Genomic DNA, 14,893 nt, shown 5'->3' with positions numbered 1-14,893 from the left:
AAAGTAGTTAAAACGCTGTCAGTTCCACTTTAAACTTTAGGTCACTGGTTACTTTGTGTGCTAAACATTAAATGCTTTTTGCAATGGGAAGTAATAGCTGTACATTTCGATTGGGAAATGCTTAATGGTTGTGTTTTTGTATTCTTATGATTGGGACCTACTGGCTTATTATGTCAGAGTTTATGGAATGCTTATCCTTTAACATAATGCTGTGTGTGACTGCTGTCTTTCCATTGGCCCTATACAGTGGTGCAGTGGTGCCTGGAGAAGTGGGTATACTCTAATTTTGCCAAAAAGTTCCCAAATGGCCCGCCCAGCGAAGGAAAGGCACCTGTGAAAAATCCTATGTAAAAAAAAAAAAAAAGGTTTTCCTATAGATTTTTACTGATTCTCACTCTCAAAATCACACTTATTTTTATAGAAAAAGTACACATTTGATGGTTCAAGTCCACAACAATGCTTAAACCACATCAATCTGATTGGGTGGGCCTGTCAGAAGGGATTAATAACTGAGTATACGCAATGCCCATTGAAAAGAAAGTGTGGCTTGCAAAGTATCACGGATTACTAATGGAAACCCAGCCACTAGCTGCCCAGTGACGCTAGCCTACCTGACACGCTAAATGCCTCTTATGCTCGCTTTGAGGCAAGCAATACTGAACCATGTAAAAGAGCACCAGCTGTTCCGGATGACTGTGTGATCATGCTCTCCGTAGCCGATGTGAGTAAGACCTTTAAACAGGTCAACATTCACAAGGCTACAGGGCCAGACGGATTACTAGGACGCGTACTAAGAGCATGCGCTGGCCAGCTGGCAAGTGTCTTCACCAACATTTTCAACCACTCCCTAACCCAGTCTGTAATACCTACATGTTTCAAGTAGACCACCATAATCCCTGTGCCCAAGAACACCAAGGTAACCCTTTAACCCGTAACACTCACATCTGTAGCCATGAAATGCTTTGAAAGGCTGGTCATTGCTCACAACACCATCATCCCAGACATCCTGGACCCACTCCAATTCGCATATCGCCCAACAGATCAACAGATGATGCAATCTCTATTGCACCACACACTGCCCTCTCCCACCTGGACAAGAGGAACACCTACAGTGAGGGAAAAAAGTATTTGATCCCCTGCTGATTTTGTACGTTTGCCCACTGACAAAGAAATGATCAGTCTATAATTTTAATGGTAGGTTTATTTGAACAGTGAGAGACAGAATAACAAAAAAATCCAGAAAAACGCATGTCAAAAATGTTATAAATTGATTTGCATTTTAATGAGGGAAATAAGTATTTGACCCCCTCTCAATCAGAAAGATTTCTGGCTACCAGGTGTCTTTTATACAGGTAACGAGCTGAGATTAGGAGCACACTCTTAAAGGGAGTGCTCCTAATCTCAGTTTGTTACCTGTATAAAAGACACCTGTCCACAGAAGCAATCAATCAATCAGATTCCAAACTCTCCACCATGGCCAAGACCAAACAGCTCTCCAAGGATGTCAGGGACAAGATTGTAGACCTACACAAGGCTGGAATGGGCTACAAGACCATCGCCAAGCAGCTTGGTGAGAAGGTGACAACAGTTGGTGCGATTATTCGCAAATGGAAGAAACACAAAATAACTGTCAATCTCCCTCGGCCTGGGGCTCCATGCAAGATCTCACCTCGTGGAGTTGCAATGATCATGAGAACGGTGAGGAATCAGCCCAGAACTACACGGGAGGATCTTGTCAATGATCTCAAGGCAGCTGGGACCATAGTCACCAAGAAAACAATTGGTAACACACTACGCCGTGAAGGACTGAAATCCTGTCTTTGTCAGTGGGCAAACAAAATCAGCAGGGGATCAAATACTTTTTTCCCTCACTGTACATACATACATACATACACATATACATACACATACATAACCCTTAAAAATATATATATATTCCCCTTTCCAACCCCACCACCCTTTCCCTACTTGGAGTAAACTAGTGAACAACAATGCTTAGGCCTCTACTTCCACCTTATAACTACTATCTACATTTTATGGAGACAGTCAATTTTACAATAATTATATTTTGTTTGTTTTTTATTTCTCCTGAACTTCCTCTACTCTCAACCTCTCCGATCATTTTCATGATGTCCATCCGGTTTGCTTCTATATGCCATATCTTTCTAACTGTGCTCTTTCACAAAAGCTCCCAACCTACAACCTATATACTTATTATGGACACAGTATGCTTACATTATTAGTTATCTTGTTATTATTTGTTGTTAGTTGTTATTAGTCCCATCCTTCAATTCCATTCAACACCTCCCATCTATCCTGTTATTGTTACTCATTTTGTATTTAGTATTACTTTTATTATTAAGTGTTTTACTTTTCTATTATTTCTCGATGTTTCTCTCTCTGCGTTGTTGGGAAGGGCCCGTAAGTAAGCATTTCACTGTTAGTCTACGCCTGTTGTTTACGAAGCATGTGACAAATAACATTTGATTTGATTGGAGGAAAGAAGGAGTCCCCTGGACTGTGATGGGTTGATAGCAGAGGCATGGCAACACTGCTATATAGTGTGAAACAGACAGTGTGACAATTTCAATGTATGCAATTAGCATAAAAGAGTGTGATTGAGTTGAGCGATTAGGCTAGTAAATTGGTTTTTTTCTAATTGATTGGCTATAATGTTACGTTCACGGAAATACAGCCACTGCTGCAGGTTTTTTTTTCTTCATGAAAGCCATCTGTTGGGATTCTGTCAATAAGAGTTAAGAGTCGAGTCGATGATCAGAGGTGTATTCACCAGGTACCAAATGAAAGCATACGCTCCGAATGTCTGAATTTGTCCAATAACAAATTCTCGTTTTCGTTACAAAACGTCTTCCTTTGCGAAGTGTTTTGCTATGGTGTGTGCTAATGAATACACCCCAGATCTCCCATCCTCTTCCAGTGTGGTAGTGTAAAAGAAAGGTCTGGCTCGGAGGAGAAGGAATAGCGTGTGGGGGACTGCAGACTGACTGTAGCATGCTATAATTAGCTGGGGTTATTATTAGCACTCAGCTGCGTCCTGCTGATCTTGTCTCTTTTGTTGGGCTCCGGCTTCGAGACACTTCTGCATAGCAGGCCTCTCAAATATTACACCCAACCTGATCCTGCTCAGTGCTCAGTCACCACACAGAGAATCACCCACTTCTTGGCACAGAATCTGTTCTCAATGACTCACCTGGGCGGTGTTCATTAGAGCGTCAAACGGAATATGTTTTGAAACTGAAAACAAAAATGAGCGCTTCAGGTTGCCCTTCCCTTTTTATTTTTTTATTTGGTGCCTAATGAACAGGACCCTGGCTACCAATATTCTTTGTATCACCTGACATCCTTGCATCCGTTCAATCATGTCCGTTGCGTTTTACGTCGGTGTGCCCAAATGAACACAACCCTGCGATCTGATGCACCCCTCTGATGTTTCTTATTTATTTTGTGTGTGTGTAGATTATCAGCACGGCACAGAGAGTTTCACACACAGGGAATATTCTCATAGGTAGCTCCTTTACACACACGCCCACCATGGTCGCCCAGGGACACACGCAGGACGCCAACAAGTGGACCCCAGGGTGAGCTGCGACACACACTTTTTTTCATTTGCTCAAGTACACTTGTTGCTTGTTTGCTCGAGTGTGCGCATACACACATACCTCTGCCTTGTTTTGTTGCACACTATAATCATATGTTGTGGTTGTTGTAAAGTGGTCTTATCTTTGCTGATCTGTTTCCAGAACATAATAATTTAAGTAAAGGAGGATCCACTGTATTTCTTTTTTATTAACTAGCATCCCTTTTTCATTTTAATTTCCAGGGCCAAGAAACGAACGCATGATTTCATTGACTCATATTTTTCTGACCGGTGGGTTGATTCTGCTATTCTGACTACTATTGTTGTTAATGCAGACACCACACACACACACACACACCCCCCAGGCAGGGATTGCTAGGTAGAGATTTCCAATGTAATGTATTTATTGTGGCCTGTTAGCCTATGGATTGACAGATAATATATGTAGGAATGATATACTGTATAGAGGATAATATATAGAGGACTGATATATAGAGGATTAAACCAGGTGGTTCGAGCCACGAATGCTGATTGGCTGACAGCGTCGTGCCTAAGAACAGTCCTTAGCCGTGGTATATTGGCCATATACCACACCTCCTCGGGCCTTATTGCTTAAATACACTGCTCAAAAAAATAAAGGGAACACTTAAACAACACATCCTAGATCTGAATGAATGAAATAATCTTATTAAATACTTTTTTCTTAACATAGTTGAATGTGCTGACAACAAAATCACACAAAAATTATCAATGGAAATCAAATTTATCAACCCATGGAGGTCTGGATTTGGAGTGACCCTCAAAATTAAAGTGGAAAACCACACTACAGGCTGATCCAACTTTGATGTAATGTCCTTAAAACAAGTCAAAATGAGGCTCAGTAGTGTGTGTGGCCTCCACGTGCCTGTATGACCTCCCTACAACGCCTGGGCATGCTCCTGATGAGGTGGCGGATGGTCTCCTGAGGGATCTCCTCCCAGACCTGGACTAAAGCATCCGCCAACTCCTGGACAGTCTGTGGTGCAACGTGGCGTTGGTGGATGGAGCGAGACATGATGTCCCAGATGTGCTCAATTGGATTCAGGTCTGGGGAACGGGCGGGCCAGTCCATAGCATCAATGCCTTCCTCTTGCAGGAACTGCTGACACACTCCAGCCACATGAGGTCTAGCATTGTCTTGCATTAGGAGGAACCCAGGGCCAACCGCACCAGCATATGGTCTCACAAGGGGTCTGAGGATCTCATCTCGGTACCTAATGGCAGTCAGGCTACCTCTGGCGAGCACATGGAGGGCTGTGCGGCCCCCCAAAGAAATGCCACCCCACACCATGACTGACCCACCGCCAAACTGGTCATGCTGGAGGATTGTTGCAGGCAGAAGAACGTTCTCCACGGCGTCTCCAGACTCTGTCACATCTGTCACATGTGCTCAGTGTGAACCTGCTTTCATCTGTGAAGAGCACAGGGCGCCAGTAGCGAATTTGCCAATCTTGGTGTTCTCTGGCAAATGCCAAACGTCCTGCACGGTGTTGGGCTGTAAGCACAACACCCACCTGTGGACGTCGGGCCCTCATACCACCCTCATGGAGTCTGTTTCTGACCGTTTGAGCAGACACATGCACATTTGTGGCCTGCTGGAGGTCATTTTGCAGGGCTCTGGCAGTGCTCCTCCTGCTCCTCCTTGCACAAAGGCGGAGGTAGCGGTCCTGCTGCTGGGTTGTTGCCCTCCTACGGCCTCCTCCACGTCTCCTGATGTACTGGCCTGTCTCCTGGTAGCGCCTCCATGCTCTGGACACTACGCTGACAGACACAGCAAACCTTCTTGCCACAGCTCGCATTGATGTGCCATCCTGGATGAGCTGCACTACCTGAGCCACTTATGTGGGTTGTAGACTCCGTCTCATACTACCACTAGAGTGAAAGCACCGCCAGCATTCAAAAGTGACCAAAACATCAGCCAGGAAGCATAGGAACTGAGAAGTGGTCTGTGGTCACCACCTGCAGAACCATTCCTTTATTGGGGGTGTCTTGCTAATTGCCTATAATTTCCACCTGTTGTCTATTCCATTTGCACAACAGCATGTGACATTTATTGTCAATCAGTGTTGCTTCCTAAGTGGACAGTTTGATTTCACAGAAGTGTGATTGACTTGGAGTTACATTGTGTTGTTTAAGTGTTCCCTTTATTTTTTTGAGCAGTGTATAAATAAATAAATGACAGGAACAGTGGAGGAGGATTATCCAGTCAAACAGAGAGACCGATATAACGATAGAAAGAGGGATAGAGGGAGAAGGAGTTTTGGCGACAGAGGGCGCGAGAGAGGGCGAGAGAAACGGATCGAGAGAGGGAGAGAAAAAATGCTTTTGGTCATTCTCTCACAGCATCTCATTGAGCTGAAGCGTCGCATTATTTCCAAAGCAAACCAGTTCATTAGGCAATGGAATGGGTTTTAATCTAGGAGGACTGACCACTGACACACATACACACACTTAACATAGTTTTGAATATTGAATTCATCTTAAACAGTAAACAAACTAACGATTTCTCTGTCTGTGTTTGCTGTGCAGGGATGGGCTGTGCTCAGGAGACTCTTCAGCCAGGTAACGGCCAGGATCAGCAAAATGTAGATTGAGGTGATGTGCATGTGTGCGGAGCATGTGTAGGAAGAGGGGGAGGGCTGCTTAAGAGCTCGGCTGCAATCTCTGGCTTTTTTGTTTGTTTTGTCCAGAGTGCATCTCCGTCTGACACACACACATACATATACACGCACACACTCCCCCCTGAGAGATCAGGTCACTGCTGACTCACTACAGCAGAAGGACAACCATCTCTGCAGCACTCCACCATTCAGGCCTTTATGGTAGGGTGGCCAGACGGAAGCCACTCCTCAGTAAAAAGGCACATGACAGCCCACTTGGAGTTTGCCAAAAGGCACCCAAAGACTCTCAGACCATGAGAAATTCTCTGGTCTGATGAAACAAGATTGAACTCTTTGGCCTGAATGGCAAGCGTCACGTCTGGAGGAAACCTGGCACCATCCCTACGGTGAAGTATGGTGGTGGCAGCATCATGCTGTGGGGATGTTTTTCAGCAGCAGGGACTGGGAGACTAGTCAGGGAGATCCTTGATGAAAACCTGCTCCAGAGTGCTCCAGACCTCAGACTGGGGCCAAGGTTCACTTTGCAACAGGACAATGACCTTAAGCACACAGCCAAGACAATGCAGGAGTGGCTTCAGGACAAGTCCTTGAGTGGCCTAGCTAGAGCCCGATATAACATCTCTGGAGAGACCTGTGCAGCGACGCTCCCCATCCAACCTGACAGAGCTTGAGAGGATCTGCAGAGAAGAATGGGAGAAACTCCCCAAATACAAGTGTGCCAAGCTTGTAGCATCATACCCAAGAAGACTCGAGGCTGTAATCGCTACCAAGTACTGTGTAAAGGGTCTGAATACTTATGGAAATGTGATATTTCAGTTTTGTATTTTTAAGAAATTAGCAAACATTTCTAAAAATCAGTTTTTGCTTTGTCATTATGGGGTATTGTGTGAAGATTGGTGAGGAAAAGTTTTTTTTAAATCCATTTTATAATAACAAAATGTGGAAAAAGTCAAGGGGTCTGAATACTTTCGGAATACACTGTATTATCATTTGTAACCTATAACAATGTTGGAAAATATTTGTTTCTTTTGATTTTATATTCAGTTAGCTAGCTACAGTATGTGTTCATTCATATGATCTCATTTTAGAAGTGACGTTCTCTACCTTGACAGTTGTTTTAACCATGTCTGATGGAATTACCATGTTTTCCACCCAAGTGTTTGAAAATTGCAATTCATAATCGCAATTCCAATATCTGGCGAAAGAATTGCAATGAGATATTTTGTCCAGATCGTGTAGCCCTAGAGTGTGTGTGGAAATGGTTCCTTGAGCAGCATGCACTCAAATATTAAAGGCCTGTGAGAGTATGTGCTTCCTGCAGGCCACGTTCTCAGCAGTGAATAATTAATTCAACACATAGTAAGACCGATGAAACCAATCTCTCTCTCTCTCACACACACATTCAATCGCACAGCCACTCATGCTCCTTCACTCCTTCTACCTCTGTTGTTTTCAAACTCACAACTCTCTCCCTCTGATACCCGCTCCTTCTCACCTACACTGCGCAAGACTGAGGATTCTCTCCGTCATGTTTGGTCCTCGTAAGCTCAGATCTCTGGTTTCTCTCTCTCTCCGTTCTGTCCATCTCTTCTGTCGTCTATAATTTATTCTTCCCTCTCCCCACTCACAAGCACCAGGTGAGAGGACCCAGGGCCCAGCCCCCGGATGTGTTGGCTCTGCTCTGTGCTGTTCAGTGAAAGGTCATCCCTCTCCCCCACTGATCCACTGATCCACTCTGCAGACACACTGCCAATAAACACTCCTCAGACTCCCACTACAGCACCGGCCGGGGTGCAGAGCGACACCTCTGTTGCTAAGGAGAAAAAGTCCCTCTGTCGTTTCTGCGGAACTGAGTGTGTGTGTGTGTTTTTCCTCACACGACTGATTACAATCCCTCTACCCGTTATGGCACATTCACCACCATTTCTCCAGCCTGTTTCTTGTCTTGTCACTCCCCCCCCTCCCCCACACATTTCACTAGCTAGCTGGGGGTCTGGAACTAATTTGTCCTGACAACTGCAACCCTAAGCTTCCACCACGCAGCGCCTTGCCATCCCCACCTCCTACCTCATACACTACACACACGGTCTTCCCCTCTGCACGTGTGTGTGCTCCACAGAGAGCCAGTTATGTAACGAGCGGCTCTGCAGTGGTCTCCTACTCTCTACTGTACTGCGTGTTAGAGTGAACTGTGCTGTGTGGGAGAGAGTGCGTATGTTCGTGTAGTGCGAGGGTGGGGGAGGCTGCGTGTGTGCGCCGGTCTTTACATGTCTCTGTCCTGTCTACTTGCATAGTCTCTATCTCTGTTGTCTCGCTCTCCCCCATCTCTCTGTTCCTGTCTCTCACTGTTCTCTTTCTCTCACACATAAATGCCCTCATGCATATGCACATTCTGCCTGCGCCCCTTGGCATGTGACATCATTTTCTACATCACAGTGCGTTTAGCCAATTGCACGTCGCCAAATGTGTTACATCTGTGTTGTGTGCTCCACGACTGTCTAACAACCCTAATGATGGTTAAATAATCCGCTCACCTGAACACACATACACACACACGCAATATGTCTGTCTATAAAACTCCCCCTGCTCCGTTGATACCCCCCTCTCTCTTCCTCTCTTTCTCTCTCTTTTCTTTGCTCCGATATCTCTTTTTAGCCTGATTCCTCTTTTTTTTTCTCCATGCCCAACTACCCCCCTCTCGGTTTCTCTTGGTGCGTAAATCACAGAGAACAAGCCCCTGAATGAGCAAGTGATTGTATCACTGCTGTGTGGGCGGCGCATCACGTGTAGCCTAACGGTTCATCACAGATCATTTTCTCCCATTTGTATTCACGTTCGCCCAAAGTTCCCCTGTTTCTGCTGATTTGAGAATGGGATTTTTGTACTATTTGTACACACACACATCTGATCCTCGTGAAATGATGAACGCTAGTGCTTCAGCTACATGTGGAGGCGGTGACTCGTAATGAAATGCGAGAATCCCTCTCTCCTCCCTTCCCCTCTCCCTGGGGGTAGCCCTACAGGGTGCTAGAGGAACTATGTTACACTGGAGCCATTGTGAGAAGGAGGACATGTGTGCCTGCAACACAGCAAATGCAAGAGGACTTGTGTGGCAGCATGCCATGACTCCTGACATACGATAAAGCATGTCAGGATTCGACAGGCAGTGCTTTGATTTTTGTACTGTTCTGAATGGCCGGGGATATAAGCACAAATAGACCCTGCATTACCTCAATGGAAAAACTAGCTAGTAGCAAGGTGTGTGATTCCCAGAGACACACACACACATTCTCAAGAATTGAGATTCAGCCTTTAAAACTGCACTCATTTGATATGAATGTCTCATGGGAGGTTAAAAATATGTCAAGAGTGGGGGTTCTCGAAGCAACCCAGATAAATTTTCTGAGTGTAGGGGTAGAAAATGCTGCTCCAACCACAACCATGTATGCGTCTCAAATGGCACCCTATTCCCTACCTAGTGCACTACTTTTGACCAGAGCCTTATGGGGTAGTGCACTTATATAGGGAATAGAGTGCCATTTGGAACGCAACCCATTACTATAGTATATCCCCAATAGTGATATTAACATTCAGCCTTTAGTATAGTTTCAAATACACTGATATTGGGGAGTCATTAAATATTATGAGTACGCTTTGACACATTTGCTCTGCATGTGTACTGAGTATAAAGCCATACACTAATTTGAAGCATCAATGAGCGGTGCGTCTAATGAGCGCACGTCACGTGATTCTGTGACCGCACATTGAAGGCGAGTGTCAAAGTGTCAGCGGGTGCACAATCTATGGTCTTCACATACATGCCAAGCTCCATCATGCTTATGTTAATGTATCATGGTTTTCACAAGTGTGCTTTTGCTTGTGCCATTGTTGGAGAGAAACTCATTGTTTTACATTAGTTTTTAATGATTGTATACATTGTATTGTCTGATCCACTGAGTCCATTGCGTGTTATATTGTTTAGATTTTTATATGCCTATGTGTGTGAGGTGAGGTTTGACAAGTAAGTGTAGAGTTGGAGGTGTAGTGTGTGTGTGTGTGTGTGTGTGTGTCATCTTGGTTAGCATTTCACTGTACTGTTTACACCTACTGTATCCTGTGCATGCTAGCCGTAGATGTTGTGACCGTCTGGTCATTTATGTGTCAGTTGCTTCTTTGTGATCTCTCCACCACAGCAAGTGGCTGAATAAGGCCGAAAAGAACGGGAAGGGCCTGAGGCATTTCTCCATGAAGGTGTGTGAGAAGGTGCAGAAGAAAGGCGCCACTTCCTACAACGAGGTGGCTGACGAACTGGTGGCTGAGTTCACCCACTCCACCACCGTCATGGCCACAGACTCGGTGAGTCCGTAAATACTATGGTCACTTAGACACTTTCATCCAAAACCACTTACGGTTGACAGCGACACAGTCAGTGTATGTGGCCCATGCAGGAGTCAAACCCACAAGCCTGGGTTGTGTTCATTAGGCACCAAACGGAAGAAAACGGAATGAAACAGGGAGGGACTACCTGGACTTGTGCAATGAGAAACGGGGCTTGTCTTCGGTTATATTTCCCATTGCATGCCCTAATGAACACAGCCTTGGTGTTGCCAGCACCGTGGTCCTCTAACCCATTGTGTCAGTAGAATGATAAAGTATTGCAGGGGGTTGTTGAGAGGATCTAGCCTGGTGGCCATATCTGACTATACTTTAGCCAATGCCTCTAACATCACCTTTCATGCACAACTAAAGAATAAACTGATCTGGTCAACAGGCTAGTGGATAACATTCAACACGTGGTTATTTTTTTATTATTGTTTTATTTGTGATGTACATTTTTCTTCCTGTTTGTGAGAAAATTGTTGTACTCAGGAGACCATTGGGAATGAGACCCTGGTCTCAATTGGGCTAACCTGAATAAATAAATAAAATAGGTCCAATTTAACATGAGACAGCAAAACGGCGATGCATTTTTGCAGCAAAATTTTCTTGTTAGATACGTTTGTTTTTCCATTCATAAACTGTTCAAGAAAATCAATTAACGAATGACAGATTTGAGCTCGTAGAGACTATGGAATGTTGTTTATGTTGCAAACGGTTCCCTTGCGTCCCAAAGCATTGTGTTGGAGGAGTCTGACTGAAAGTTAGGCTGTTTTAATAGTGGGGAGGAGGCCAACCTCTGAATACTTTCCGGTATTAATAATGACACGGCCACTTAAAAATAGCTTGGCCCCAGACCTAATCTGCTTACTTCCTGTGGAATGTTAAAAAGTATTATTAATTAAAAACAGATTAACCATGAGGGCTAGGCTAGCAGTCAGTGCACCTCCGGAGGGGTAGTAGGTAGTCCGGGCCAGGGGCACACACCATGGGACAGTTACTAATGAGATACCCCGTGTAGCTCAGTTGGTAGAGCATGGCGCTGTCAGTGTTGATGTGGATGCGGTTGAGGAGTCAGACGCAGGACGCATAGGCTGAGTCAAACGAGACTTTACTAACTGTAAAACAGTACCAAAATTAAAGGGCCTCAACAAAGGAGGCGAGCGACAACGCAACACAGTGCGTAACAATAAACAAAGTCCAGAGTACTGCACAGGTTACACCAACGGACAGGCGGACAATAACACACAAACTAACGAAAACAACACAGGAAACTTATAGGGCACATAATCAGACTCAAACGGACACAGGTGTAACAGACAGACCAAACCAAACGCACATCGAAACATTCAACGGTGGCAGCTAGTACTCCGGGGACGACGAACGCCGAAGCCTGCCCGAGCAAGGAGGAGGAGCAGTCTCGGCAGAATTCGTGACAGGCGCTTGCAACGCGAGGGTTGTGGGTTCGTTTCCCACAGGGGGCCAGTATTCAAATGTATGCACTCACTAACTGTAAGTCTCTCTGGATAAGAGTGTCTGCTAAATGACTAAAATGTCAATGTAATGCCCCTTGACCCCTCAAGACAAGCCTAGAATCATAACCTCTTCTCTGCTATTCTCTGTTTCCTTGCTCTTCTCTTATTTGTTCTCTTTTCTTTTCTCTTTCCTCACTATTTTCTCTCTATCCCCCTCCTTCCCCAGCAGGTGTATGACCAGAAGAACATCCGCAGGCGCGTGTATGACGCCCTCAACGTGCTGATGGCCATGAATATCATCTCCAAGGAGAAGAAGGAGATCCGCTGGATTGGCCTGCCCAACAACTCTGCCCAGGAGTGTCAAAACCTGGAGGTGATCTTACACACACACACACACACTTTAAACCAGCAGAACTCTCTCTGGGAGCTGAAAGTGAGCCTTGACAGCCACTCCATGACATCTGTCACTCACCTCAGGAAAAGAGGGACTTGCGGACGGAGGGAAAGGGAGTGAGGGGAGCACAGACAAAGGAAAGGGGAAGATAAACGAAAGACCCTTTCAGTCCTCTTCTGTATCATGTGTCAACTTCCTGCAGAATATAGATCTGTCACGATAAACACACGAAGACACACACACACAGTGACCCATTCTGGTGGAGGGCATGATGGTGACAGGGAGTAAGGGAGGGAGCGGGGAGACGGAGAGTGGAGTACTCCTACAGCTGGCCTGTTTTGACAGCAGAGCTTTTTAGCATGCCATCTACTGTCTGACAATACAAGTAGTCATTGTCTTGCTTTAGTCTGGTCAGTTACTTAAAGAACGATACTAACTGTCTGAGTGGTGAGATATGGGTAGGGTTCTGTTGGAGCACAGGGTTAAGGTGGAGTGGAGGTTGAATGGAGGAGGGACACAGACTGTACACTGACCATCACCACCGCTGACCATCTACTTCTAGTTATCCACTAGTTATGACCGTGGCTGCCCATTGGAGGCTTCAAGAAGCACTCAAAAATAACTCCATATGCTGATCTAGCTACTGTTGTATATTTCTTTTTTAATTGCTTGTTTGTTTTGCTTTACAAGTGCTTTGAGATGCTTTATATGGTGTACTATTAGACAGTTATGTTATGCCAGTCCTTTCTAAAATGCTTAATAAACGGTTTCCCTAATCAGGTGGAGAAACAGAAAAGCCTGAAGAGGATCAGGCAGAAGAGAACTCAGCTGGAAGAACTCATACTGCAGGTACGGAGCAGTCCCTGGTGTGTGTGTGCGCACACGCTTATCTCTTTGTGCGTGTGCTTGTGTGCGAGGGAGAGAGCGGAAAGTCAGATACCTTGGTCATGAGGGATGAGCTAGGCAGCTGTCCATCTATACATCCATTGAAAAACACCAGCCTATCGTTAGCATCTCAATAGCATATGAAAGGGAACTTTTGTGTGACCCCGTGGAGTTCCCAGGAGGCCAGAGGGTGTGGATGTGGGCGTGGTCGGAGATCTCTTGATTGATTACGTCTCCCTGTGAGAAGGACTCGGCGATCACCGAAATGTATTCACAGTCTGTTTCTTGAAATGTACCGCACCACGGATAGTTGTCATTCTTTGCATCTCCGACTGATGGTATGTTAGCTACCTTTTGCTCTGCCCTGGTGAAGGTAACTCACTCTAAAGCTAGATTTAAGCTTCAGTCTAAGCACCGATTCCTCTGAGGTTTTCCCTCAGAATCGATTTAGCCACTATATGGTAGGGCCAGGTGTTGTTCCTGGCCACATAACCTGACCAGGAAAGACTTCATACGCCCCATGCGTGACGTATGATGTAGTTCCACTCATTAACCATACACGCTCAACCTTCAGAGATTGACAATGTGTGTTTGTGTAGTTTGGGGATACATGTTTTTGAAGTATGTATCGATAAGATTAGCTGTAGCTGTAGTAACAATGTATTTAAAAGTGTCTGTGTGGATAGGTGTGTTTGAAAGTTTGCACTTTAGGACCAATGGAAGATTGATGGAATACCGTAGCCAGGCGAACTAAATCAAATGCACCTAAAATGTGTTTCTAAACATTGCTCGTCTCTCCTCAAACAGCAAATCTCTTTTAAGAACCTAGTGCAGAGAAACAAAGCCAGTGAGGCTTCCTCCCTGGCCCCTCCCCCTTCCAGCTCTGTCATCCATCTCCCCTTCATCATCATCAACACAGACGTACGCACCGTCACCGACTGCTCCATCTCCAGCGACAAGTATGTGTCACCGCAACTTCTTCACCGTAATGCCTATTGCAAAGACAACTCTAGGTCACTCACTACTGAATCGCTAATCCAATTGCCACAGTAGTATAACACACATGCTCATTGCGCCTTTATCCTTAAAATGCCAACACTTCTCCTATAGTGCTAAGAGCAAATTCAGTTAGTATCACAAGGTTTTTACCGTGATTAAAATATATCTTTACATGTGATTTATACGGATGGCTACCACAGTAATCCCCCGACTCTCTTTAGGTAGCCAGGACAAACATATTTATAAGTCATAGCAAGTTTTTGGGCTCATTCAGTGGTTTTTACCTGATAAAGTAGAATCCTGTTGAAAAATAATGTTAAAAGTAACATTTATATTCATAAAACATAGATTGAAAAATACATATGTTGCTGCTTCCTGTTGTCATGGCTTTTTGATTAATGTCCAAATACCTAATTAACATACTGAAATAAGTCGTTATATTTTGAAGAGCAATACATCAAGGTTACTTCCAACACACACGTGTGAAACTTGTTTACAGAATACT

The 14,893-nt window shown here is 44.9% G+C and overlaps 1 protein-coding gene across 6 annotated transcripts in view; it reads left to right on the top strand.

Moving 5' to 3' along the window:
* LOC121561501 (transcription factor Dp-2-like) overlaps positions 1-14,893 on the top strand; it is a 31,207-nt gene that overhangs the window by 12,085 nt on the left and 4,229 nt on the right. For 4 of the 6 annotated variants that reach the window (XM_041874050.2, XM_041874076.2, XM_041874066.2 and 1 more), the window contains 7 exons: positions 3,478-3,599; positions 3,842-3,889; positions 6,167-6,199; positions 10,452-10,614; positions 12,337-12,483; positions 13,285-13,353; positions 14,197-14,348. In XM_041874050.2, coding sequence (XP_041729984.2) covers positions 3,478-3,599; positions 3,842-3,889; positions 6,167-6,199; positions 10,452-10,614; positions 12,337-12,483; positions 13,285-13,353; positions 14,197-14,348 — 734 coding nt within the window. The remainder of the gene's footprint in view (positions 1-3,477; positions 3,600-3,841; positions 3,890-6,166; positions 6,200-10,451; positions 10,615-12,336; positions 12,484-13,284; positions 13,354-14,196; positions 14,349-14,893) is intronic. The other 2 variants (XM_041874060.2, XM_041874081.2) reach the window with 2 other exon arrangements.

The sequence above is a fragment of the Coregonus clupeaformis genome, unplaced genomic scaffold (genome assembly GCF_020615455.1).
Source record: "Coregonus clupeaformis isolate EN_2021a unplaced genomic scaffold, ASM2061545v1 scaf0334, whole genome shotgun sequence".
NCBI classification, from domain to species: domain Eukaryota; kingdom Metazoa; phylum Chordata; class Actinopteri; order Salmoniformes; family Salmonidae; genus Coregonus; species Coregonus clupeaformis.
The sequence above is the reverse complement of the archived record's forward strand: the minus strand, read 5'-3'. Positions and strand labels throughout refer to the sequence as shown.